Source organism: Elaeis guineensis, chromosome 9, assembly GCF_000442705.2.
Source record: "Elaeis guineensis isolate ETL-2024a chromosome 9, EG11, whole genome shotgun sequence".
NCBI lineage: Eukaryota > Viridiplantae > Streptophyta > Magnoliopsida > Arecales > Arecaceae > Elaeis > Elaeis guineensis.
Window position 1 is genome coordinate 19,688,666 of NC_026001.2, and position 26,721 is coordinate 19,715,386.

General features: G+C 37.4%; 1 protein-coding gene and 1 pseudogene across 1 annotated transcript; one reads left to right on the forward strand and one right to left on the reverse strand.

Annotated features, from left to right (window-relative positions):
• Positions 1–3,942: 3,942 nt before the first annotated feature.
• Positions 3,943–4,939, forward strand: LOC140851746 (mitotic spindle checkpoint protein MAD2-like; annotated as a pseudogene).
• A 3,070-nt stretch (positions 4,940–8,009) lies between these two features.
• Positions 8,010–26,084, reverse strand: LOC140851667 (trihelix transcription factor GT-4-like). Its single transcript, XM_073243648.1, is given in 6 exon segments — positions 8,010–8,383; positions 8,386–8,448; positions 14,806–15,033; positions 15,377–15,508; positions 23,749–23,787; positions 25,021–26,084. Coding segments are annotated over 6 exon segments (1,224 nt in total). The 5' UTR covers positions 25,634–26,084; the 3' UTR covers positions 8,010–8,234.
• Positions 26,085–26,721: the final 637 nt, after the last annotated feature.

The following is a 26,721-nucleotide window of genomic DNA, read 5'->3' on the forward strand; positions in this document are numbered from 1 at the left end:
GATCTTGAAGATTTACAAATTGAAGTGATTTATACTGTTGTTAAGAATGTGTTAGCAAATTTAATGGTACAACCAGCATTGATCGAACAGATAAAAGCGACCCAACAAAGTGATATTCATTTATATCAGTTTAAGAAGGACATGGAGAAAGGGCTACGAACTGAGTTTAGGCTACATACAGATGGAACTCTTTATTTTGGAAACAGATTATGTATACCAGGAGATCCTGAACTAAAAAAAAAAATTTGAAAGAAGCCCATAAATCCCGTTTCTCCTTTCATCCCGGTAGTACAAAGATGTATAGAGATTTAAAATAACTCTTCTGGTAGAATGGAATGAAGCAGGAGATAGCTCGGTTTGTATCTCAATGCTTGGTATGCCAGCAAGTGAAAGCCGAACATCAAAGACCTGCTGGTTTGCTAAGACCATTAAAGATACTAGAATGAAAATGGGAGCATATCACGATGGATTTTGTTACTGGACTTCCAAGGACAACAAGAAAAAATGTAGTGTGGGTGATTGTTGATCGGCTTTACTAAATCAGCTCACTTTCTACCTTTTCGAGTTGGCACTCCACTTGATAAGTTAGCTTAGATGTATATTGATGGAATTGTATGCCTGCATGGTGTTCTAATAAGTATTGTGTCTGATCGAGATCCACGATTTGTATCTAGATTTTGAAAAAATTTTCAAGATACTTTAGGGGCAGAATTGAGGCTTAGTACTGCATTCCATCCCCAGACCGATGGCCAATCTGAAAGGACAATTCAAACTCTTGAGGATATGTTAAGAGCTTGTGCTTTTGATTTCGGAGGACATTGGGATAATCATGTGACATTGACTGAATTTGCATATAACAACAGTTTTCATTCCAGTATCCGGATGGCACCCTATGAAGTCCTATATGGAAGAAAGTGTAGATCTCCTCTATATTGAGATGAAGTAGGTGAAAAGAAATTAATAGGTCCCGAGTTAGTTCAAGATGCTAGAGACAAAATTTATCTAATCAAGAGAAGACTCAAGGCAGCATAGGATAGACAGAAGAGTTGGACAGATAGAAAAAGAAAAGAATTAGAATTTCAAGTCGGTGATCATGTTTTTCTAAAAGTATCACCTACTAAGGGTGTCATGAGATTTGAGAGACATGGCAAGCTGAATTCATGATATATTGGACCTTTTGAAATTTTAAATCGAGTAGGAGATGTTGCTTACGAACTAGTCTTACCACCAGATTTATCCAAAGTGCATAATGTCTTTCATGTTTCACTACTGAGAAAATTTGTACCTGATCCAAATAGTGCAATAAAGTATGAGCCATTGCAAGTTCATGAAGATCTAACCTATGAAGAATTTTTCCTCCGAATTATTGATTGAAAAGAGTAAATTCTAAGATGGTGAATCATTCCGTATGTAAAGATTCATTGGAGTAATCATGAAGAGAGAGAGGCCACGTGGGAGCTTGAAGATGATATGAAGATGAGATATCTACACTTATTTGAAAATGAAGGTATGTTAAATTTCGAGGATGAAATTTTTTTTAACGGGGGTAGAATGTGATAACCCGATCCGATGGGCCAAAAGCCCACTAAGCCCACTTAGGAAAAAAAAAATAGGGAAGAAGACTCCCGATCGGAGTCTTCCCCTTCTCCGGCTCCGATCAGAAATCGGAGTCCTAGGGCCATTAAAAGACCCTAGGACGAGCTCTATAAGAACCCCCCTCCTCTTCTCTAAGAGAAGACACAACAGTCACCGACGATCACCGGAGTTCTTCTCCGATTTTCCCGATTGAAGCCGCGGCCCCTCGACTCGTGCTCGCCGCGATTTCATGCCGGTGGGGGGTCATCGGAGGCTGTGGTAAGTCCTTCCTCCTCTTCCTCCCTTCTCTCCCTTCTTTTTCGTGCCGGTGGCATGACTGCCGGCGACAGGAGTCGTCGGATTTCATCGGAAAAAGGGAAGCCCTGTTCGACCTCTCCCTTTTCCTAGTTTTTAAGGCGCCGACGGTCACGCCGACCGCCGGCTCTGGCCTCTCCGAACTCGGGAGAGTCGTCTTTTGCCGCAGGGCAAGGTACGGTCGTGAACGGCCGGTCTAAGGTACGGGGACCTTTAGGTCCCCTATTTCGGCCAAAGAAGGCCACGGGAAAAAGAAAAGAAAAGGAAAAAAAAGAAAATAAAAGAAAATAAAAAAGAAAATAAAATATAAATATAAATAATAATAATAATAAATAATACACATGAGAGAAATTTTCTCTCATCCCTCTCTAAAGTTTTTCTCTCTCTAGAATTGAACTTTCTCTCTCTACTTTCTCTCTCTAAAAAATTTTCTCTCTCTAAGAAGCCCTATGGATCTCCTATTAGGCCATCTTCTCCACTCCTAGGGACTTATGACCTTAAATCGGTCTAGAGCCGAAGGGAGAGATTTATTGGACTGATCATCAAATCGATCATTTTCTTATATTATGTAATTTTATTAAATATATGAAATAAAATTTATTGATGATTTAATATTTTAAATAGGACTGTCCGATTCTTTTAAGGAAGATTAAAAGGTGCAGGATGATTGAGGTAAGTAGATCTTATGCTCCTTATTTATTTTAAAATGATCATGTTTTTATGCAAAAAATTGCTATTGATGAAATCATAATTTTTCATAAAATAAGGATCGGCATATATGATATGAAAAAGCATGTTTTATTGTGAGCATTGATTTCATAAATATGTCTTATGAAAATAGCATGATTATGAAGCATGAATTTCATTATTTTTTCATTTATGTATATGTATGCTTTAAGAAAAAAGATATAATGATTTCAAAGGCTCTCAGATGGCTATGAATGAATCCCTTCGGAAAGGTCGACATCCGGAGCTAGCATCCACACGAAACATGACCCTGCCAGTGGGTATAAAGTTGGCACATGAATTAAGAACTCTGTCGATTAAGAAACATGGCCCTGTCATGGGTATAATAGTGACCTTAGCACGAATATCTGTGAGCAATGTTTTGAAACATAACATGAATATACGATGAAAATGATTTACGATTCATAATTGTGAAATATACATGATTTATGCATGCATGATGAGCCTATAACTTATTTTATTATATGTTCTATGAAATATTTATTTTTACAATAATTGTTATTTGCTAAATGATGCATTATCATAGAAAACTTATGCTTGATCCGGAAAGAAAGCGGAAGTCTACTTACTGAGCTAGTGTAGCTCATATTCTTTTTGTTTTCTTTTTCATGTACATGTACAGAGAAATAAGACTAGAACTGATGGAAAGGGAATCCAGGCTTGGGATCAGCAAAGCAAGCTTGAAAATTTTGCACTAGGAATTTAGTTTATGTTTATGAATTGTAGTCATTATGAATTTTAAGACTTGAATTATTTCATCTTTGGATTTAGATGTTCTGAATCAATTTTGATTTAATTAAATATTTGAATTAAATTTTATTATTATATTTATTTATGATACATCTGTTATATATTTAAGAAGATGAATTTTGATTTCATATTATCATCCTCGATAGCATAACGCGTTATATCCCAGATTTGGAGCGTGACATCACTCTCCGATGCTCCGCAGCCATTGTCAGTGAGTTCTTTGGTACTTCCTTGCCCATTCCTCCTCTTTCTTCTCCTCTTTGCGTTCGTCCCTTCCATTTCATCTCTTATTTCCAGGAGTTTCTTTCGGATTCATCCTTGTTCTTGGGTCTTTCTCGGCAGGTTATGCAGCAAATAGGTAAAAGGTTGAAACATTGAATGAAATATTTGATATTTCTATTTTTCTTGCATTGGTTTCCATTGGTTTGTGTGTTAGACTGGATTTTGAAGGCATTTTTTTAACTTTGGAAAAGAGATTTAATGCAGCATTCCTTTACAATCGCGGAGTCTATCCGGAAGAGAGTTTCACCAAGGTGAAGAAATATGGCCCTGTCAATGCTGTTGACTCAGGACGAAGGAGTGAAATTGTTCATCGCTAGTCTAACTTCCCAATTATCAGGTAAATTCTTTGCCATGTTTCCAAAGTTTCGCTGTTCTCCTTTCTTGCTTATTAGATTTTTCTTTTCTTTTGCTTATTTTGTTGGTGTTCTTGATATCTGATAATGGCGATATATTTCTTTTCGATTGAGAAGAATGCTGGAAACTGGGAAAATACAAAGGGTTGTTCTTGTGATCATGAGTAAGGCCACCTCGGAGGTTCTTGAGAGATGGAATTTCAACATAGAGACTGATGCCGAGGTTGTTGAAAAGGGGTAATTCTTCGATCCATATGAAATCTATGTTCCTTTTGTAGAACCATCGAACATTAAAAAAAAAAAAAAAAAGGAGTTTTCTCTTTTATAAATTCTCAGTCTTCTGATTATTGGTTAGCAATGTTCTATTTCAGGGTCGTAGGGAAAAGAGTGACAAAGAAATAATGGGGGAGATTCAGGCGATTATGCGTCAGATTGCCTCCTGCATTACTTACCTCCCTGTCTTGATGAACCCTGTAATTATTCTTTCTTCCTTACATGCATTTGAGATATTGCCTATGGATTATATGTTAATTGAATACATTCACTTATCTGTTAAGATTTTAGTCAAAAATTATAATTTATTAACCTCTTAGCTTTGGTCCTGATTGGTCCTAATAGTACTCTTTATTTAGGTGTTTTCGATGTGTTAGCCTACATGGATAACGATGTCCTGTTCCATTCACTTGGATTGAGAGTGATGCCAAACTGATCAAGAACCCCCAAATGGTGAAGTTGCATTCTTTTGATACCAAGGTTTAGGATATTAACACTCACCTGTTGTGTTAAATCTTGTGTTTGTGCTAATGATTGGATTGTGTTTTTGTGGCTTCTTATTGGTTTCTTCCCTTTGGTTAATGCAGATACGTAAAGTGGATACACTGGTTTCTTACAAGAATGATGACTGGGATGAGCAGTAGCTTGTTTGTAATGCATTGTTTATGTTTAAGATGTTTCTCTGTGAATCGTTCATTCACATTTGAGGCATAGGAGTTGCAAACATTTTCCGTCATTGAATGCTGCATTTTGTGCCGAATTGTGAAGCGATGTGTTGTTAAATTTGAAGTTAGTTGCATGGACTGAAATTCCGTATTTCCTTTTACTGCTATAATTTGAAGCTGTTCACATCTAAGGAATAGTTTGTTGTAATTACTGCACTGTTTATTTTTATGTATTTACTGCATTGTTGCAAGAGACCTTGTGCCAAAGTTTAAATGGGCTTATGTTACAAAAGCAACTGAATATTTGATATTGCTATTGTGAACATATGTTGCATTCAATGAACTGTTAGAATGACTGATACAATCTTGAGAAACAAGGAAAAGAATGGTTTTTTTACTTTACTGAGTGATAAGAGATTGGAGGGTGGGTGGGGATCATGGGTTCTCCAGTTAACTATGCATAGATACATGGTGTATTAATGAGACAAGCATTTCAAATTTATGCCTTTATCAATGACAGTGAAGGCATTCTTTCCTGGTTTTAGATCCAGATAGTGCCTTGTTTCAGATCAACATTGGTGAACTTGTTTAATCTAATGCATGGCTATATGGTGTATTAATTAGAAGATAACATGATTAAGATTGTGAACTAATTGTGTTCTATGATTTTGAATGTATATGTGGGGGTTTGATGACCCATTAAAATATTCAAGCATAATTGACTTTGAACGACTTTGTAAGCTCATAGTTTGCCACTGAGTTCAAATATTCTTTTGCATAGGTTGTAAAAGCTCATAGTTGTATTGATAGACCAAGTTAGCATGCCATGCATTCTGAAGATCTTCAACTTACAATCTTATATGACTACAAGTACACAATTCGGCATTTTCCTGTGCATATCTTATATGCAGTGGTTATCTGCCACCACCCAGGATGGAAACTGGAGCCTCTAGGTGCCAATTAACTGAGCTAACTACTGTTGGTTGTTCATGTTCTATTTAAGGCAAGAAAAGGAAAATTATGTAATATACTGGATGTATCGGTCTATGTCTGGTCTTATGCATTCTTAGTTCCCTTTTCCATCTCTTCTTTCTTGAAGGAATCTGTGAAGACTGCCCTTCTATTTTGCTGAAGACTTTTGGTGTGACTCATGCATTTTTAAGATTTGAGATAACTGAATATTTAGCTATGCTGTGTACAATAGTGACTTCCCATCTTTCTTAGAGTTCAACAGATTAGACATGGATCAAATATCAATGCGGTGATATCCCAACTAAAGTTTAATCAATAAAGACATGTCACTACAGTAAATTCTACTTCTCTTCTTTCTTTTTTTTAGTTTTGGATGGAATTTATTGAGCAGCATGTCAAAACTCCTAACGATATTAAAGGATATAACAAATAGATACTAACAGTAGTAATATACATATTTGTTTAAAATAAATTCAATTACAATGCAGCTAGCTAGTAATCTATCTCTTTCAGATGCGTATGAATCACGTAATTTCCCAATATACTTTTTTATCAGTAATGGATGTAGACTAGATTTTTGCAATGTTAAATTTGTTCAAACATATGGTAATCATACAACAGCAGTTAAATCCTTGATGCATCAAGAAGCTGGGAACGTATACCATTGTTTTAAGATACATGGATATATCAAAAATTGGTCCACATCTATCTATCTATTCCTGTATCAGGATAATAATAAGCACATATCCAGTATTTGTGTTCTGACCAGAAAAAAAATTTTTAGAACAATATTCTACTTCCAAAGGGCATGCGTTACTCACCACAAATTCGTTTCTCCATTATCGGGATAGAGGAGCAAACAGAGCCAAACACCTAATATGTTTTCAGACTCATTTGCAATGCGTTCATGGTTGCATGAAGCAACTGCAAGTCTGGATGATGCAAGGATTTAATGCTTAGATGCATAACAACACTATAACATCATCAAGATGAACTATAATATGACAAGCATTCCTACTCTCTTGCCAATCAACCACACAGTTACATATGGATCCAAAACTTTTATTTGGTGTTGCAGACAAATCTATCTTCTTGCCGTTTCTATCATGTCTGGGAGGAAATGCGATTACTTTGACATCATAAACCCCTCCTTGCATGCAGATTAACACAGTAGCTGATTGCTTTTCTAATTCCATATGGAATGGGTACACAAACAACGCTGTATTTATCCATGCATACCATTTAAGCCAACCAGTCGGCCAGACTATTTGCCTTCTTTGGTGTTAAACATTCCTAGCCAACCAATCTGCCGGACTATTTGCCTTCATTGGTGTCTGAACATCGTTGTTTTCTGAAGGGTATCGCAAATATCTAATCAACTTGTTACCTTATATGAAGTCACTTTCTATCTGCATACCCTGAAGCTTATCCAAAACTTCTTACTCCTCGCATTCAAAAGTTCAAGCGATTGCCGCACATCTTTGGCAATTATCCACCAAAAACCACCAGAAAATCTATAGTTGAATCAATCACCTGGTGAATTATTGAAGTATAAGATTGAATAAGGAAAATGTTAAACATCACCTATTCCCTGCTGTTGATGTAACAACCAACAGGCTGATGTCGCAGTTGGAACTTTGAGAATGGCTTGATCCCAACTAGCACTCACCTTCCTCCTGTGTGTCGCACCAATTCTCAACTGCCATATAGGACCGGCGAATGAAGCAGGAATGGTGCAGTAATGGAAGCAGCACTCTTCCATCATCAAAGAAAAAAAAGAAAATAGAAAATAGAAAAGGGTAGCAGTACACATCAAACAAAGAGAAGCACCGACATGCCATGATATTTATTATGCAGCTGCATCAATGACAAGGTCGACTTACCTTCTTAAAGATTGCAATTGCACCGTACAGGATTACAGAAGAGCTGTGCAATGACCAATTATAAACCCACTAAAACAACTGCCCAGACAAGCTTAAAAATTTCTGTAAAGAGAATCATTTTGTATAGATTTATCTACAACGTTAGTAGAGTCAGCCACCTCTCAGGGGTGGAAATGGTTCATTGGACATCCAACTGCAGCAGAAATTTTCAAGTCAACATTTTTGATCAGATGATGTACAAGATTTGGATAATGACAATGTGACTTCATTAGGAAGGATGCTTGATTTAAAGCTACAAACTTAGCTATTCTTAGTAGTTTAATGCACAACCTCAATGGTCAAACAGCATGAACAGTTTGTGAACCCGTGAGTATATGGTTGTCTGGTGCTTCAAGTCATCATATATTTTTTGGTGCTCTCTAATCACTCAGGAGTCTTATACCCTGATACACAGCACCAGGACGAAGGTCATCCATTGTGTCAACACTTCTAAAGCCACTTAACTCTCTTAGGCCAGTCCAGCCATTGCGATTAAGGAAATCACGAAAATCCTCTTGAGTGTATATTGTCTCTCCTCAGTACGAACTGTTATGCGGTCAGTCTCATCATATATGCAAATTTTTATTGATATCCCTGAAACAACCAGAAAAGTCAAGATCTAAGCCTCAGGAAAGATGCCAATTTATGATGAAACAAGAGTTAAAACATCATTCAAGAATTTGAACAAGAATAGGAAATCAATTGGAGGAACATTAGTTTTCAGAAGACCACATAAAAAACATGGAATTAATTCAAGATTCTACAAAGACGTCTAGAGGAAAATGCTCTGTACTGAAACTTTCACATGCAATCATTCCAACAATTTAGATAAATATACTTAGTGTCACTGAATTGTATCTTCAAAAAACATGAAGCTGACAGACATCTCTGCATTAATAAGATGCAAGCATCTCCATTCTCCATATATCATGATTGCAGGGTACAGGAGTGAATGTACCACACACTATATTGACACTATTCAGTGACGACTTTGAATAGATGAGGGCACAATACTTCCCATCAACTGACCTTATAATGATGATTGCATTGTATTTGTGGCATTGAATGCGATGGTAAGAAAGCCAGGAGGCCCCTACACATTCATAATACCATTGTGGCAACATCCTTGAGGGTATAGAATTATAAGTACAGGCATGCACAGGCACATGCATGAAGCCACCCACTCACCCATGCACATCTGCACATGTTTGATCCACCCAACTAGTTACTTGAAATGGAAATAGAAACAAACTGGTAAGTAGTAGTACCGCACTACCTTCACCTCGTCTGTTAAACAGGTGGAACTATTAGTACATTGTGGTTGAACTAAATGATTTAAGTTCAAACCATCTGCTATGCAACTTCTGACTCCTTGGCTCTCCATTCCAGATTTATCCCAATTTGCCCACTTCTCAAAGCAGTAGTCCTTGCCATCCCCATCATAATACTAGCTAGTCCGCCTTTGGTTCTCACCACAATCTTTATCAACTATGACACTCAGTGATCTAACTACTACCTCCTCTGACCGGGCATCACTTCTTCACCTTTTTCCACTGTGGGCAATCAAACTAGGATAGTGCGAACAAGGGCATAAAGTAAATGATGACTAAATAAAAGCAGCATTAGAGAAGAAATCAATCTCAGGCTTATCACGTACTTGAGAATAGTGGAGATGGGACAAGGTAGGAATAAGTTTCTAGTCGCAAACAAGATATAAGGTGATCAGATCAATAATGGTAGAGTTCGAATATGGTAGGGTAATGAATATGGAAAGAAAATGATAAATGGTGATGGCAACAAAGGATGAAGTGAGAGGACTGGTAGAAGGTGAAGATAAAAAGAGGGTTTTCAATTAATTTTTTATATTTCGACCCAATCAATGTATATGTAGATGAACTACAAAAACTGACAGATATGGTTGTGTTTGTATAAAGTTGCCCTAGAATCAAACATACATACATACATATATATATGGAGGGCAAAAAACTATAAAAGGAACTATCTATAGGTCCAGATATGATGATTTATTTTATTTTTACCTTAGTAGATCATCCTTGATTTACAGGGTCCACAATGCACATTCATTTTTTTTTCCTTAAACAACTCAGGTATTGCCATCAATTTTATGAGTTAATACCATATGATCTATTAAAAAAGTTACCTCCACAATAAATGCTCATGTTTTTTAGGTGTGATCATGATCAACATTTTAGATTCTCCATATGGATGATTTGCATTGATAAGGTTTGGGCTTTGGTGTAGGGTAATAAATGGAGAGGAGGGTATGGCAGGAGAATATAGGACCAAGGAGAGAGGAAATCTAGAAAAGTGGAAGCAAAAGGAGATTTATTACTAGGTAAATGAATATCTTGTGATATTAGCATAACTCATGGAATATCATTTGGATAAAATGAAAAAGATTTTCCATGAATGATGTTTTAACAGAAAATCAATGATTCTACATAGAAACAACTTGGCTCGCTATCCTCACAGACATGCTGCATGCACATATTCTCACAGGTGTGCATGTGCTCACATATCCTCACAGGTGTATGCGTGCATGCGTGCATGTGCATGCACATAGGCAATGTGTGCGCTTTAGTCAAGAGGAAGAAACGTTTGATGGATGCCAATGGTTCTAAACTTCTAATAATCACAAACATGTGAATACGCATGCAATTACATGGTTTAGTCAAGAGGATGAAGAATTTGACGGATGCAACCATCAATCATGATACTGGAGTACATGAACTTCACATTTATTTTATGCACTTCGTTTCTTTCTCTTTTGCTCATTTATTAGAGAGTGAAAACAGAGCAACATATTTAATTTATAAGAGGAACGCATTTAGAAGAGAGTGAGATGTGTGCATAAATTGCTTCTCAGTGAGATGCATCATCTCATGCATGAACACTCTTAAATCTTAACAGCTTTCCAGCCCACAATGTATAATTAACTCAGGTATGCCTCCTAGTCAACATGCATGATGGGTCATCCAAACCAATGGTCCATATCATTCATCATCTACAACGTCCTGAATACCCACAAAGGTGAAAATGAGCTGAGGTTCAGGAGCCATGCTCAAGCTCAGCTCTCAATCCAAGCTTGAGCTCAGTTTAGTTACTTCAAGCCAAAGTCAAGTTGAACGCCTCATTTAAGTGATTGGTGAGAACTTAAGGTCCCCTAGGCTTTTCTTGAAAAAGAAAAATACATACAAAGACATGCTTTGAGCTAATTCCACCATTACATGTCAACCTAACAGCATGAATACATTTAGGGAGTGCTTAGTTGGGGGAGTGGAGGTCTGGAATCAGAATAGATATGGGGGACTCCCATTCAACCGTTTGGTTGGAAGGAGTCCCATTCCGATTTCAATTTCGGGGTGGAATGGGAATGGCCCAATCTACATAGAACTCAATCCCTACTCTTCTCTCTGAATTCAAATTTTCATTCCAATTCTAATTTCGATTTCGATCACGAACCAAGCGCTTCGGGAGATTTGGCCACTCCGATTCTGATTCCAAGCCATTCTGATTCCCATTTCGATTGCAATTCTGGCCATGAACCAAGCACCCCCTTAATACATCCTTTTTTAAATTATTTGATAAACAAATATAAACCAGATTAAAAAAGGAGATAATAAACTATATGCCTTAGTTTTTATATGTAATATTTTGGAGCATGATAGATCAAAAAAATAAAGATAAGTCTCAAGCTCAACTCCTTTACTAATTGTGTGAACTTCCGCTAAGCTGATTCCGAGCCAAAACAAGTTACAGATGAACTGCTTGCCTGCATAACCAACTTAAATGCCTAAAATGTAAATTCAGATTCTCTGAAGATTTGTTACTCATTTTTCATGTGATACTTAAACAAACAATTTTGTAGTACTCTAGGAAGCACAAATACTTTAAATCACATTACCACATCCATATTGATACACTTGTACAATACTTCTCAAATATATGTTCGACAATTTGTGTCTAGTATCCATTTTTCAAAACTAAAAAAATACCCTGATAATTCCTGGATACACTCAAGATATTTCCTGATACTTCCCAAACAGAGGAATAGAGTGTTCTTTCCTTGTGACATGAAGCATTCACCCAAACAGAGGAATGAGTGTTCTTTCCTTTGTGACATGAAGCATTCAAGAATGCATGGTTAATTTTGTAGTCTGTGATGCTAATATTAAGATATGAATTATGGATTGGGGTCTATATATTTGAATGATGAATAAATAATGAGTTTCTAGAAGTTCAAGCTCTCATATAAAATATGGACTGTTATTTTGATAGCTTACTGTGCTTTATGAATGCCTTCTTACATGCATGCATATGTATGTGTGTGTGCATGTGTGTGTGCGCGCACGCGCGCATGTGGATATATAAAATATGTACGTACATACAGACATTTAATATATATTATCCTAGCCATATTGTATCCTTTTTTCTTTTTTTTTTGCTAAGTTTGCGGTATCGGTTTAGTATCTGTATCCCGCGTCCATGTTCGTTGTTCATATCTAGTAATATAACAAATGACTCCTTTTGATGATATGGTTCAGGACTATCCAACCCATTAAAATTTCGGTCTGCAAGCATCAGAGATATCTAGAACATAATGAATATCATGGATGATCAACTTCAGGGCCTACCAATCCATGCACCGAGGCACAAGTCATAACTAATAGCTAAGCTTTGGAATATTGGAGCTTCCATGTACCAAACACATGCACACACGCATGCAGGCATACACGTATTCACGAAAAATATAGCCATGTGAAACTCTTGTCAGTTACAAGAAATATTCATAAAAAACTTATTGATGCTAAAATAAATAAATGGGAACATATGAAAGCAATTTGAATATTATGATCCTGACAAAAATGAAGAAAATAGATGGAAATATTAGTTTCAGAGAATAATAAGCAATCGATAGTTTTCCATGTTTGACAAAATGACCGTTCTTTTCTCGAGGAAGGAAACATCGCCCTGTATGTTGATGTATTTCAATAGTATATAGTATTTAATATTTATGGAATAGAAAAATAACTGCAGTTACATATTTTCTCGCTAGATAGGTGCCTTCTTTTTTCTTATAAAACTTACCAACTTTTAACTAGTTAAGTAAATATTAATTATTTAATAAGTAATATACTTAAAATTACTACAGTGATGAATTAATGCATATATTATTAGGAGATTTGAATCTCTAAGTTTCCAAATTCGGAGAGGAAGACATGGTGATGACGTACTATCTAATAATACAACATGCTGCATACGTGCTGTGTGCATGTTCTACGGAAAATATTAATATATGCAAAGATTACATACATAGACAATATATTTCCTGTTTGACCTACATGTACAGGTGTGACTAAAGGAGCTGAATTCTTTCATTTATTTAAAATTTGTTAAAAGAATTGCATAATTTGCATTTACTTGTGTTACATGGACAGTTGCATTAGAACTCTACAAGTTGGTGTCAGATGCTTATCCGAATCAAGTGCACCTCATAAGCTTGGAAACTTATCAAATTCTTGGATTTCAGCTTTTAGAGATGGGTGGAGCATGCATGCTTCCAAAATGAGTTTGACCCACCATAATGATGTTAGAAGTGAACTGTCAAAAATGTAGAAATGAAAATAGCTTTGTGAAATTTTATTTTCTCATGCTTGTAACTAACAGGAAAGTTTGGATAAGAAATACGTGTAGTAAGAATCTTAACCGATAATATTTTTCAACACTTTCTTTATTCATTTTTCCTACATGTACCCATATTGCCTTTTCTTTCTCCTCTTGCGAAGTCAGATGCCTGGCTGTGTAAGAATCCAATTCTCATGCCTCTGTCCTAACTATGCCGATCTTGTTTTACAAAACATGAGTTGCTTATTTTCCTAGTTTATACGATAATTTATATTCTTATTCAATCAATTCAACATAACTATTTAGTTTCCAAACTCCATGACTGTCCGGGTGTCAGGCCACACTCTTTGTTTTACAATTTTCTCCTCAATATTTGTGGTAGCATAAAAATGCATTCGCTTGTTTAGATGTGCTCCATTTTTTTCTCTTAAAAACTTCTAAAGCAGATAATCATATGGGATGCATTTGATCAACAATGGGAGTGTAATAACACTCATTAGTAATGACAGCCAATGGAGAAACCCCAACAGTTTTTTGGTATATAATTTCAACCACGCACAGGCTAATCAAAGCATTATATGCATTTGCTTGTCAAATGCTAGTAATATAAAAACTAGCATTGAAAGCTTGAAATAGAGGGTCTGAATGAAGACTTAAAGAGATAAAGACCATTTCAGGAGGCCTACGCCTTGCGTATCCTTTTCGATTTGCATGCATTAGGTATCAAGATCTGAAATGGGGATGTTCATCTAGCTATGCAGTGATGATAAATCTGAAGTTGTTGCAAAAAGTTTCACATAAAACGGTTCCACTAGATGGCCTCTTTTTGTCCTTGTTATATGAGTACATAACTCATGCAATTCTTCACCCCATGAGAATTTGAAAAAGAAAAGAAGGCTATCAAAGAGTCTTATCAAGAAATATTGTAAAGTTAGTAACGAAATGCTGAGATTTTCATGTAGTTTTTCCTTAGTATAAAATGGCTGAGGCAGGAGCAAAGTTGTGTAGTTGATCAAACTGACTTTATACATTACCTGCCCAATACTCAGATGATTGAATAGTATTTAAATATCATTCCCAGCCTCTTATACCTAATATTGCATTTAAACACTGAAAAGACAATTACACCATCTTGTAATATTTGGAGAACAAGATTCCAAATATCTGAAAAGTGGCAGGGAAATTTTGAAAAAAGGGCACATTATGAACACACGTATAGATTTATTTAACTGTTGAATTTGGATAACCATTATACAAAATCTTAAATAGTAGGTCATTGGAAAATATATAAGCATTTTACATTACCATCGTCAAGATGAAGAGTATAGGTTCCCAGTGGCATGTCCCTGTCAAGGCTACGAACTACCTCATCTTCATCCTCCAGCCAAAATGCCCTTCTAGTCCTTATTCCAAATGCTGATTTGATTGCATCCTTTATTGCTTCTGCACTGCCATCAATACCAATCTTTCTTGTGTAGTCTCCCCACTTGACTAAAATAACCCTTCCACCATACGAGGTATGATTATCGCCACCTACCGAAAAAGAAGAACAAGGAGGGAAGGCAAGCATTACTTTTCCAAAACTGCCATTACATCTACATGTGGAAATTTATTAAGTTCTATCAAGATAGACTGCAGAGCATGATATTAAAAATAGATAGAATATTCAATTTGATTCACTTTCATTGACATAAAAAATGAAACCATCTGCTTAAACTTTGCATCTAGTCTTAGACGATTCAGTTTCAATAACATTTTCCAGACCAAGGAAAAACAAATCAAAAAAATTTTCCATGCTTCCAAAATAATTTATCAGAAGAAACCAATATACAAGACAATGCAAAAATTAATCTAGACTGCAAGTAAGATGCATTACCATTTGCAGGGGTGTCTCTCCAATTCCAAGGGGGGACACCATTGGCTGCCACTTCATCAGCTGCTGTTATGGCAAGAGGATGTCTCTCATGATCCAAACGCCTGTCCATATTGAGTGTTGACCTACCACTTCCTGATATTCATTAAAAAAAAAAAGAATATTAAAAAAAATCAGAAGGTTAAATATAGATTTGATGGCTGAACATATTTATTTCCCAGCAAGAGCAATATATAAAGTTCACGAGCTTACCCATGTACACACTATGAAGCAAAATATCATATGAAATTATGGCCTTCATGTCCATGTAATGAACAGGTCAAAGGCAAGTCAAATTTATATGAAGCAAAAAGCAATTTGATTAGTGCAAATCAGAGCCCAAAATGACCAGAAATATTATTGAGGAGTTGGTACCTAAAAATAGACCGATTTACTCAAGTTCCAATTAATATACATACTGTACAATACATGTTTCAGTGTTTATTGCTATCTGACTCTTCTTAACACAAATTTCTTGAAATGCAGCTCCATTCCCCCTGACATATGGCTAGATCTAGGTAAAACACTGGTCTCTATTTTCACATCATTATACATGATTGTGCAATGATGAAACAAACTCATATATATGGTTTCAAAAGCTGCTGGAACAGGACAGTATGATCGTTATACTGTTCCAATGCCAAACCAGCATGGTTCAAGTGCCAGTACACTGAAACCCTATGTACCAGTATCCGCTGGCCATCCAGGTTTAGTACCAGTGTGCATTGATGCATACCAACAGTACTGTACCGGCTATGCAGTGCATACTCGTGGTTGTTCATTTTTTTAAAAGCCAGTAGTTTCAGTACATACTAGGGGTGAGCCTTGGCACAGAGATAAGGTTGCTCTATTGTGATCTAGGTGTCATGGGTTCCAAACATGGAAACAACCTCTCCACACATGGGTGCAAGGCTGTATATATTTGTATTATGCTTGTGCCCATGCAACCATATCAAAAATGGTAGGGCAATGAATAGTGGTAAAAGCGACAATGTAGTAGAGATAGAGATGATATCACATCCTTATGGTCATATTAATGCTAAACTCAAATACCTAGGCTGAAATCAAACCAATTAGATTGGGTGACCCTCTTGCTCAAGCCTAGCGCCCCAACCCCCAACACCACCCCACCCCTCCCAAAAAAAAAAAAATCGAAGTTCAAGCTGGGACTAAGCCCAAAAAATCTCTAAAACCTCCGGCCAAAGCCTAACCCTAGATCAAATCTAAGCCCCATCCAAAGCACAAATGTTCTTGACCTGAATCAAGCTGAATGGCCCGAAAATGTTGGGCTTAAAACAAGCCCACATCTCTTTTCCCCTCTGCTGCCCTTCTCTCTCACACACACATAGCTGATGAAGGTAGGTCAAAGACCTTCAAATTTGACGGAGGGTAAAAATAAAAAGATGGTGGCCCCTCTAGGGGAAGATACTAAAGAAGGCAGAGTAGAAGGGAAGGTAGAGTAGTAAAGGAAGGTGAAGCAAAAGAGGAGATAGAACAAGAAAGGGGACAGAAAGGGTGGAGGGGTGCAAAAAAGAAGTGGTGGCTCTACGACTGGGAGAGATTGGAGGAGGCAAACTATAACAGAAGAAGTAGAAGGGGAGAGAGGAATATACTACCCAAAGTGGTGCAGTAGAAAGGGAGAGCATGAGTGGGGTGGCAAAGAGATGGGGCTGCAGATATAAAGCAAACTAGGTTTGTTTAAGATATTCAATCCCATCCATCCATTTTAAATGGATGAAGAGTAAAATACAACAAATAAAAAAAAAATATAACATTAAAGTGATGAAGATTAAAATTAAATTAAATAATATTAAATGGACCAATCCCATCCATCCATTTTAAATGGATGAAGATTAAATGCATCAAATAAAAATAAAAAATATAGTATTTATAACTTGATAAAATATTATTCAACCTTCAGGCTATAGGCTCAAACAGGACCAAGGACTTGCCTAAACCCTTCCCAAAATCATTTGATACTTTAATTTTTAGTTCTACACTTGACCCAAATCTAGAAAATCCAACCCATAGCCCAACCCCAAGTTGTCCCAACTAAATGGGTCTCGAGGAAGCTCAACCCATTTCCATCTCTACATCTAATCCACTAAATTTTGTTGATTATATCTAATTTTAAAAAAAAAAAAAACCCTCAACTATTGGCAACTTGTCAAAGAATGGCTAATGTAACATTCTATGACTCCAACCCATTTCAAGTTGTGCATTACAAATTTATCTTCTCGTAGATTTGGTGCATAGGTTGCACCAATAACATGCTCCCTTCTTCATAAGTGCCTTGTCCACCGTTCTTATTCCTCACCCCAAGCACGTCGACTCATGCTAAACACCCTGGTCTCCCCTTCAGAAAACTTGATGCCATATGCACACAATTCTATGAATATGTCCAACTTCCATCATTAGTTCCCTTTACTTGCTTCAATACTTGCTTGGTAACAGTACAAGAACTCTTTCTCGGTATAAAGTCTATTTCCTACTTGAAATGATTGAGATTTAGTCAAGTGACATTCCCTCAAAGGGAAAAGGAGAGATTTAACCAAGTGGCAAGTATCCAGCAGACACAAAAAACCCAAGAATTCTGCAATACATCTTAAAGTATTTCTCTAATGTACAAATATAGGGTAAGTGGTAAGCATCCTAAGATCTCCTTCATAACTACAGCATCCTCTCATGCCAAGATTATTTGCATAGTATACCAAACCTTCTTAATTGTTTTCCAATCAATTGTATTAAATCTTGCTATTCTCACCAACTATAAAATCCTCACTTGGTAAGAATCTCCTCCCATGCGATCATACAAAAACCTTTATTGTGTGCATTCATTCTTGCTTGCATGATAAAGTCTCGTGTTAACCTTGTTTTTGAAATTCAGGTCGTTACGTGCTAACCATTTTAATGCATGTGCTGATCCCAAGGTTCAATATCTTCTACTCTTCAACCATCCCAAGCATAACGACATAGCAATCCTTGTGGTGCATCATGCTTACTTGGCTTCAACAGTTCAACCCAACTAGTTGTAAAAAGGTTGGCCCTTTATATCAATAATAAAGCCTTAGCTTTCCCTTATGCAATCTTTTGACATTGAGGGAACTATGCATAGCATGTCTTCATTCACGACCCATGACATTCCAAGGAAAAGTAGGATGGCTTTGACCTCTTGAGGGAAATCAATCCAAAGTATAACGTTACACTCACACATAGGACCACAAGTCCCAGTACCTCTTCTATGCTTTCACATGGACAAGGACTACCTTGTTGATGCCCTCAACCTACCAGACCCCTAAGCTAACTTTATCTTTATCTTGTTCTGATCCTAAGAAACCTGTAGACCAAACTTCTTGGACCTCCATCAATGCAACTCTTTGTCACACATGCGTCCAGCTATGCCTCAAAACATACCACTATAGAGTTCAGCTTCAGGAATATGAATAAGTTCTTTGAGAGCCTTTATTTTTATCACATTAATCCCATCAAAATTATTAAAGCTCCCAATACTGAGCCATACTCATTATACTTCTTTTCCTTTTTATCTTCTTAAAAATACTTGTAGCTTGATGCTACATGTATTGATCAAAAAGCTACAGCCTTGCACATATTAAGCACTATATAGGACCTTGATCTTCTGAACCTTAGCCATATCCCTTTCTCTTTTTGTGACGACCCTATCAGACATACTGCCCTCAACCTTGTAAGCTTGCATGTCCATGACTATGTTGCCAGAACTGGGAGCAGATGCATGTGAGGTTGTGGATGCAAGGGCAAATGTGACAAAGCAGATACTTAGAAATACTTAGTAAAGAAGCAGATACTTAGAAATGCTTAGTGAGGAAGCAGGTGTAGGTTCAAGATTCCAAGATGATTCTAATGCAAGTGCATTATCCTAGTAGAAGATTCCAGCTACTAAGATTCATGTCATGCACATTGTAAGTTCACCCTTGAGATTTATAATAATTTGCCGCATATGTAGAACTAATGTCACAAATTTCTTTCAATTGAAACACTTTCTCCATTTAAGGTCAGTCTCCAATAAAGAAGAAGATGACCTTGTCGACCATCGACACCCTCTTGATGCCAAGCATGAGAGCATGAACCTGTCAACATATTCTTATGAAGATTTTGCATCTCCAACTTTTCTGGAGCTCTAACGAAGTGTTTGTGCAAAGGACAATTTTCATGCTGTCAAGTTTTCACCTTTTCAAAAGGTAGGATATAACTCATAAGGACAACGCTATGGTCTACTTAGATCCTCCTTATCTTCAAAGGTGAGTAGGATTGTTTTCGTTCATCCATTTGAGTTTAGCCGAGTCTGGCTCATACAAAGTTGGACTTGGCTATACTTGAATAGATCTCCACTTAAATCTGATCAATTCTATATTGGACAATCGAGATCTTACATTGATGATCCGAGCCATTAGATATAATCTACTACCTCTGAACTACTTACATACCAAAATTTATGGGATTTGGAGATGCCTAATCTATGCATCAAGTGGTCTAAAAATGAGCAGTCTAAATAATACTAAATTTTATAGTTATTTATAAATATTTGCATCTCTAAATTTTAAGTAGACTTGAGCAAAATAGACCTAGCCTCGTCTGCCTCGATACTTTCCAAGATTAGGCTAAGGTTCTCGACTCAATAAGCTAAGCCCAATACAAGGATTTGATGCTCAATTAGAAATACAGTCAGGCTCAGGCTTGACATCTTTTAAACATGCCCAGCCTGACTTGGCCTAATGCTTGTATAACCATATAGCATATATTGCATTTTATAGAATATAATTACATATATCATTCTGTAACTTATAACTTAAACATATATTATATCTTTATAAATTTTTTATATCTTATATGATTTACTATAAGATATGTTTTGTTTCCAATTTTGAAATGAGAAAAAAAGGTAAGAGAATTGGATCGTAAAATAGATTTGGGATTAGTGAAGGGAAACCCTAGGTTCCCCTTGTCTCCTCTACTTGGATAATGCTACCCTAGTACCCCCTTTTCCCTTTATCCCTCTTCATGTATGTCTCTCCCTGCTAATACAATTGACTTCCTCTCTCTCTCTCTTTCTCTCTCTTCCTCCCTAATCGATAAGCCTCCTCATTCTCCTCCTCTCTCTTCCTCCTCAACCACTAGCACCCAACCTCCTCCCTCTCCTTACCCAGTATTGCCCCCCCTCTCTCCTTGGCGGTCAGCCATGGAGGCCCTCCTAGCATCCCACCCACACCCACTCTACTCTCTCTATATCTCTCTCCCCTCCTATCCCCACCTGGCCTATAATCGTCACCATCTTCCTAGCCTCTCTTCCTCCCATCTTAGGCTAACTAGAAGGCCAATCTTCCCTCCCTCTCGCTGATTTCTCCCCTCCTCCCTCCTAGACCTAATGAGCATAGTTGACTCAGGTTAGATCAGTTGGATCAACCCAGACTAGCCAAACCATTGATTGCTGAACACACTCGAACTCAAGCAATTTGGCCCATATCGAACCGTATCGATGCCAGTCAATAATGGTTCAACCTCTCGAGATGGTTCAATACCCAGTTTATAAAAACCCTCCCCCCTAACCCCTTTGCTTGCTCTTCAAGGGTTCACTGTTTTTGCTCATTCACTCCTTTGCTTGTTCCAGGGTGTTGCACTGGTTTGGCCCTTACCTAGCACTGTTGTTGCTCCCAGATAAGTCCCCCCATCTCACCCTCTCTCCCTCCCCCTCCCTCCTCTCCCTCTTCCACCACCCTCTCCAAGGGTTCAGGTTAGTGTTTCTCTCTCTCCCCCTGTATCTCCCCCCCTACATCCACGATGGTCCTTAGATTTCGGCCCTGTCCCCATCTCTCCCTCTCCCTCTTTTTCTCTCCTTCTCCCTCTCCAACTCTCCTTGTTTTGATATGCCCCAAAATGGCACCGTACAAACCCATACAGCGTCGAACCAATCATCGGCCGACACACCCTCCAATCAGGTTGGGCTAAGCTTGAGCCCAACTTTTCTCCAATCATCAAACCTCATCATCAATCAATTACATCAAGTAAGCCCAAGCTAAAGATTTTAAGCTTGTGGTAACGCATATCTCAAGCCTAGCAAAGTTATCTTGCTACTAGGTCTAGGCCTAGCTTAAACCTGAGTCTACCAAGCGAATGCTTAGGTCTAGCTTAAACTCATCATTACATCTCAACTTCAAATTCTAACCCTTGTTCCTCCTTGATGCCAAAATCCCTAATACCTAACACATGATACAACCCACTCTTACAGCTTGACATCAATTTTAAGTCATCATCGTTTGCAACCTTAAGCTCCTAAGAGCATCAAACTTAGTTTACACCAATATGAATGATAAGGAGAATTAAGCAAACTCATCACAATGCAAAAATCTTGTTCAAACCAATAGACCATTTCAAGACAATTTAAACAGAAGTTTTCCATCAGGCCTTTCAAGTCATCAAGTTGCAACTTTTCTTAGCAACTCCAGCTATTGTAAGCAATTGTAAGTAACTGAATCTAAGATGTTATTTCTCCACAGACTTGGCCATCCTAACCATATTAAAAGGTTGTCAAATGAACAAACTATTCATAAGGAGCTCATGTTTGGCTTGAATTAAGCTAGATATTGGTTCATGGATAAGTTAAACATGAATTAAAATTTTTTAGTTCTAAATATACAAATTGAACAAAGACTAGATTTACTTCACTCAAGTCTAGGTCAATATAGCTCAAATCATAAACAAACAAATATTACTTGCTGATATTTTATTCATAAAAATCAACTGATAGTTAGAATCAATAGGCTGCCTTAGCCCTTAGCCATTAGATTTTAAAACTAACAACAACAATTTTTGCTCTACGGTGAAAATTGTAGCCATTAGATTATAGATTTAACAACTTAAGATCACTAGATAAATGGGGTGAAGAAAAAGATGTAAGTACCAGAAATCTTCAACCTCTCATTCTTTGTGACACCATCCTATCCCTCTCTTTTCCTCTCTCCAATCCCCCCCCCCCCCGAGTTTGCTCTCTTAAAGGCTCAATGACATTAGCCCTAGAAAGTCCCATTGTGCTGTATGCCACCCTTGAGTTCTTATGGCATCCATGGATCTCTTAAAACAACTACAACATCGATTATTTCTCCCTTCAATTCCCAATTTGAAGCTCTCCATCCAGCTCTTTTTTTCCTCCAATCAACCCATGCCCAGGTCAAATCAAGCTCTGTTCAAGCCAGCTCAATGTGACACAAGCCAAGCATGATTTGGTATTCTTGGCTTAACTCACACTTGAGTGAAGCTCAGGCTAGCCATTTGAGCTGAGCTCAAGTTGGGTCAGCTCGCTCATGTTGGGATCCCTTACACCCTACCATGCTATGCCCAGTCCTCTTCCAACTTGGTCCAATGGTGAGCATTGCGTCTTCTAACCTGTCTGTTCATAAACTAGTTTCTAATTTAGGTTTAATATTGGTTTTAAAATAATAGTTATTCCAACAAACAGCAGCCCTGATGCAATATTTCTTGCTTTATGCACATATTAGTAATTAGCACTAGAACACATGCCATATGTCAGACATTAAAGCTAGCATTTAGACATTTGGATTCACTCTTATTATATGATACAAAAGAAGCAAGTATGACACAAGCGAGTATGCTCAAGCTTTTTACACAAGTTATTTATTTGTCTCCAACTTCATCACGATTGAAGGATTAATACTGCTTTCAGCATAAAGTAGCTAGAATTAGCTATTTGGCATAAATTGAATTGCCAATAGTCCCTAACTATATTCAGTGCCTTACTGATCTATGATTTATTCGAGAAGTCTATGACATGTTTCAGAGACTAGGTTTCCCCAATTATATCACCAATTACAGGTGCTAACATACTACTATAATATTCATCTAAGGGTTTTTCACTATTACTGATATGAGAGGAAAGACAAGTGCTCCTTTTTCAAGTTTTCTGGAGAAAGCATATCCTTTTTTTTCTCAATGTTGCCTATAGATTATATGTTTCTCTTTTTTCGGTAATATGTTCTTGTTTTCTCTTCTATATTTTCATGACATCTTCCAGACTTTTGTTTAAATTACAAATTGATTACCATGCAGGAGCTATCTAAAAGTTCAACCATATGACTTTGAGCTACATAAGTAATCTGTTGAGTGCAATGATGCATGTCTGAGAAAGCAGAACTTAAACCAACCCTAGAGAACAGCATCTACTAAAGTACTGAAAAAATTAACCATGGAAAAAGAAAACATCAAAACTGAGAATATATCAAGCAAAAACAACCAATGGACAATGTAAAGAGGGAATTTTCATGAATTTTAAATTGATAGTCTAATACCTTCCACAGGCCCGAATGAAATATTAGCATCTTCAAGACCTACAAAATAGAAGAAAATGAAAGAACCAACAAATGAATGAATGAATGAATGATCAAGCAGTCATGAGAAGTAAATGCCAGTATATGGGGGGAAGTAGATGAAGTCATGCAGCTAACTTATGTATACAAAATATGAACCAATAAACATGCTACCTATTAAAATGTATTAACATCCCAAAAGAGGTGAAAATAGGAACATAAAACAGTAACATTACTATTTGCTGGAGCAAAGATCAACCATTCTGCACGTCAATATCACAATCTAAAGATTACAAATTGGTAATAATAATAGAAGCTTAATCTGAGAATAGAACCAAAGTACTTGTAGTGGCAACAATTCACAGTTTAATTAATATCATATACACTTCAACTTTGTTGACAAATTTGTTAGGAAGATAATATAGTTACATACCATGAATCCTGTGAACTTACTTTTCATATTGAATTTTACATCATTATCTTCCAAAGTCTAAAGTCCACTCATGCATCTACTTATATTAACATTTCAAGCATAGACAATTCATCAATTACATGAATAAGAAGAGCTCTCTCCTCTGTTCGCTTCTAAATTTAGCAACAATACTCCAAAACCTCAGGCCAATGATTCTATGCACCTAAAAATAAAACAAAGAGCATTCTCCACACCAATTATCAAACAAGGACCTAATCCAAAGAATCCTAGTTTGAGAAGGCATAAGAAATACATGCTTCAAGGCTATCCAAAGAATCCTAGTTTGAGAAGCATAAGAAATACATGCTTCAAGGTTTTACAGATATTATACAGAGTCATGAAAAAGAAAGGTACATGCAAGAAACTGACTATGGTGTCTTAGGAAATACACTGCCAGTTTCTCACTGACATGCTGAAGATACACTGAAAAGTCCATATTTGGTTAAATAGGTGTTAAGTACATAAAATAACATATATATCTCGTGAAAGAGTAAACAGTTTGCGAGACATGCATGTGATCCAAGGTCATTTGGAAAGTAAGGAAATTGAATTCATGCATAATCCCCCCTTTGATATCCTATTGTAAAATCCCCGCATTAATTCATGGACAAGGACCTTGTTTCCAAATGGACAGTGTCAATCAATGCAAAATGTCTAAATACCTAATCACACTCTTCAATCAATCAACCAAAACTTCCCTTCAAATAACAATAAATGCCCATTTAAATGCTTTCTTGCAGCAAATACAAGAACAACACAAAAGAGGATCAAATGAATAATACCTTTATCAGAAAACTGCAGGTAAGAGTCAACCTTGGAGACCGTGGGGCTCTTATAAGCTGGGTTCTTGTTCCTCTCCTTGAGCATCTCATCAAGCTCCTTATAGTACGACATCTTCACCGCCCCGCTACCCTTCGCATGATGCTTTGCCTTCTTGAATTCCTTCAGCAGGTTCCTCCACTTATCTGTGCACATAGTCGGCGACCGGTCGAACCCCTTATCCTTCATCTTTGCCGAGATCTGCTCCCACAAATGCTTGTTCGACTTCGACGTGTTAAACAGCCCATCCATCTCCCGCCGGAGGCTTATGAGGCTCCGCGTCTCCTCCTGGACCCAGGTCTCAGCCCGCTTCTTGGGTGCCTTCACCTCGTGGTCCTCTCCACTGCTTTCGGCCAGGATCATCTGCTGCTGGGGCGGCGGCAGCCCGCCATTGCCGACGACCTGGATCATCATGTCGCGGCTATCTTCTTTATAATAATCGACCGATTGGGGCTTGTCAGACAAGTACATGCTCTTCCTTGCCCCTTGCTGCTCCTCGTCGCCCTCGTCCTCTCGACTCCGGAAGCAAGGGAGGAGGGATTGGGAGAGGTACTGGTCTAGAGTGAGTAGAGACATCGGAACCAAACAGAAAATTTGGCATCAAATTGGACTTCCAAAAGCGCAAAACCCATCTCTCGGATCACTCCACAACAAGGGCAAGTAGAAATCGACACAATTGACTAAAAGCGAAGAAAAAGAGATTCAAACGAAAGGAAAAATCAGGTTTCAAGAAAAGGGACCAGTAGAAACCAATAGAAGCGAAGAAAGCGGACGAGAAAGAAATCAAAAGGAAGAGAAGAATCGGGCTTTTAGTGGGGTTGACGGAAGGGGAGGAGCGGAAGAAATATTATCTCTTGGGGTTAAGGATTGGGGATCGAAATCGGAGAAGAAAAAGGAGATAGGAGGGATTGGGAGGGTTTTGGGTTTGCAGAGTCGCGTTCTTTTTTTTCTCTCCACTGGGAGTGAGAGCTGAGGCTTTGGAGAGGAAAAGAGGAGAGGGAGAAGCGGAGTGCGCGTGAGAGTTTCGGACCTTTTTGGAGTACTCTGCGACTCCCGTAAAAGTCCTAAGGTTGTCGGTTGGGTGTCCTTTGAGTAAGGCTGCAGATGGATTGAGTTTGGCTGCAAATGGATTTTGTTCGGATTCGAGCATCGGATGATGCTGCAAATGAATCAAATTTATTCATGATCTGATTCAATTTAATTTATATAAATTTAATTAAAATTTTTTTAAAAAAATTATAATTTTTTTTAGAATTGATCTCATTCTATTATTTTGGATCGAATTTAGATTTATTAAATTTTAATCTGATCCGATCCGTAGAGATTTTAAAATTGATTTGAATCTTGAGATAAATGATCTGATCTAATCTATTCCGACCCAAACCCAATGATTTGATAAAGAACTAATCTATCCTCCTTTCATAAATATAAGAAAGATATCTATCAAAATTACTGTTAATGTAGCTGCCAAGGCCTATGAACTTGGTGAGTTCATTACTTTAGCTAGTGTTTCAAGGAGCTTATACTAGTTTATTTTTCTAATATGTAACATCTCTCATTTGTCGGTTTAGCTGGTCATCTCCGTCATCCAAAAAATCCAGTGAAATATGTAGAAAGCTATATGCACACTCTCCTATCGCAGTTACAGATGAGGTAGAGGCTAG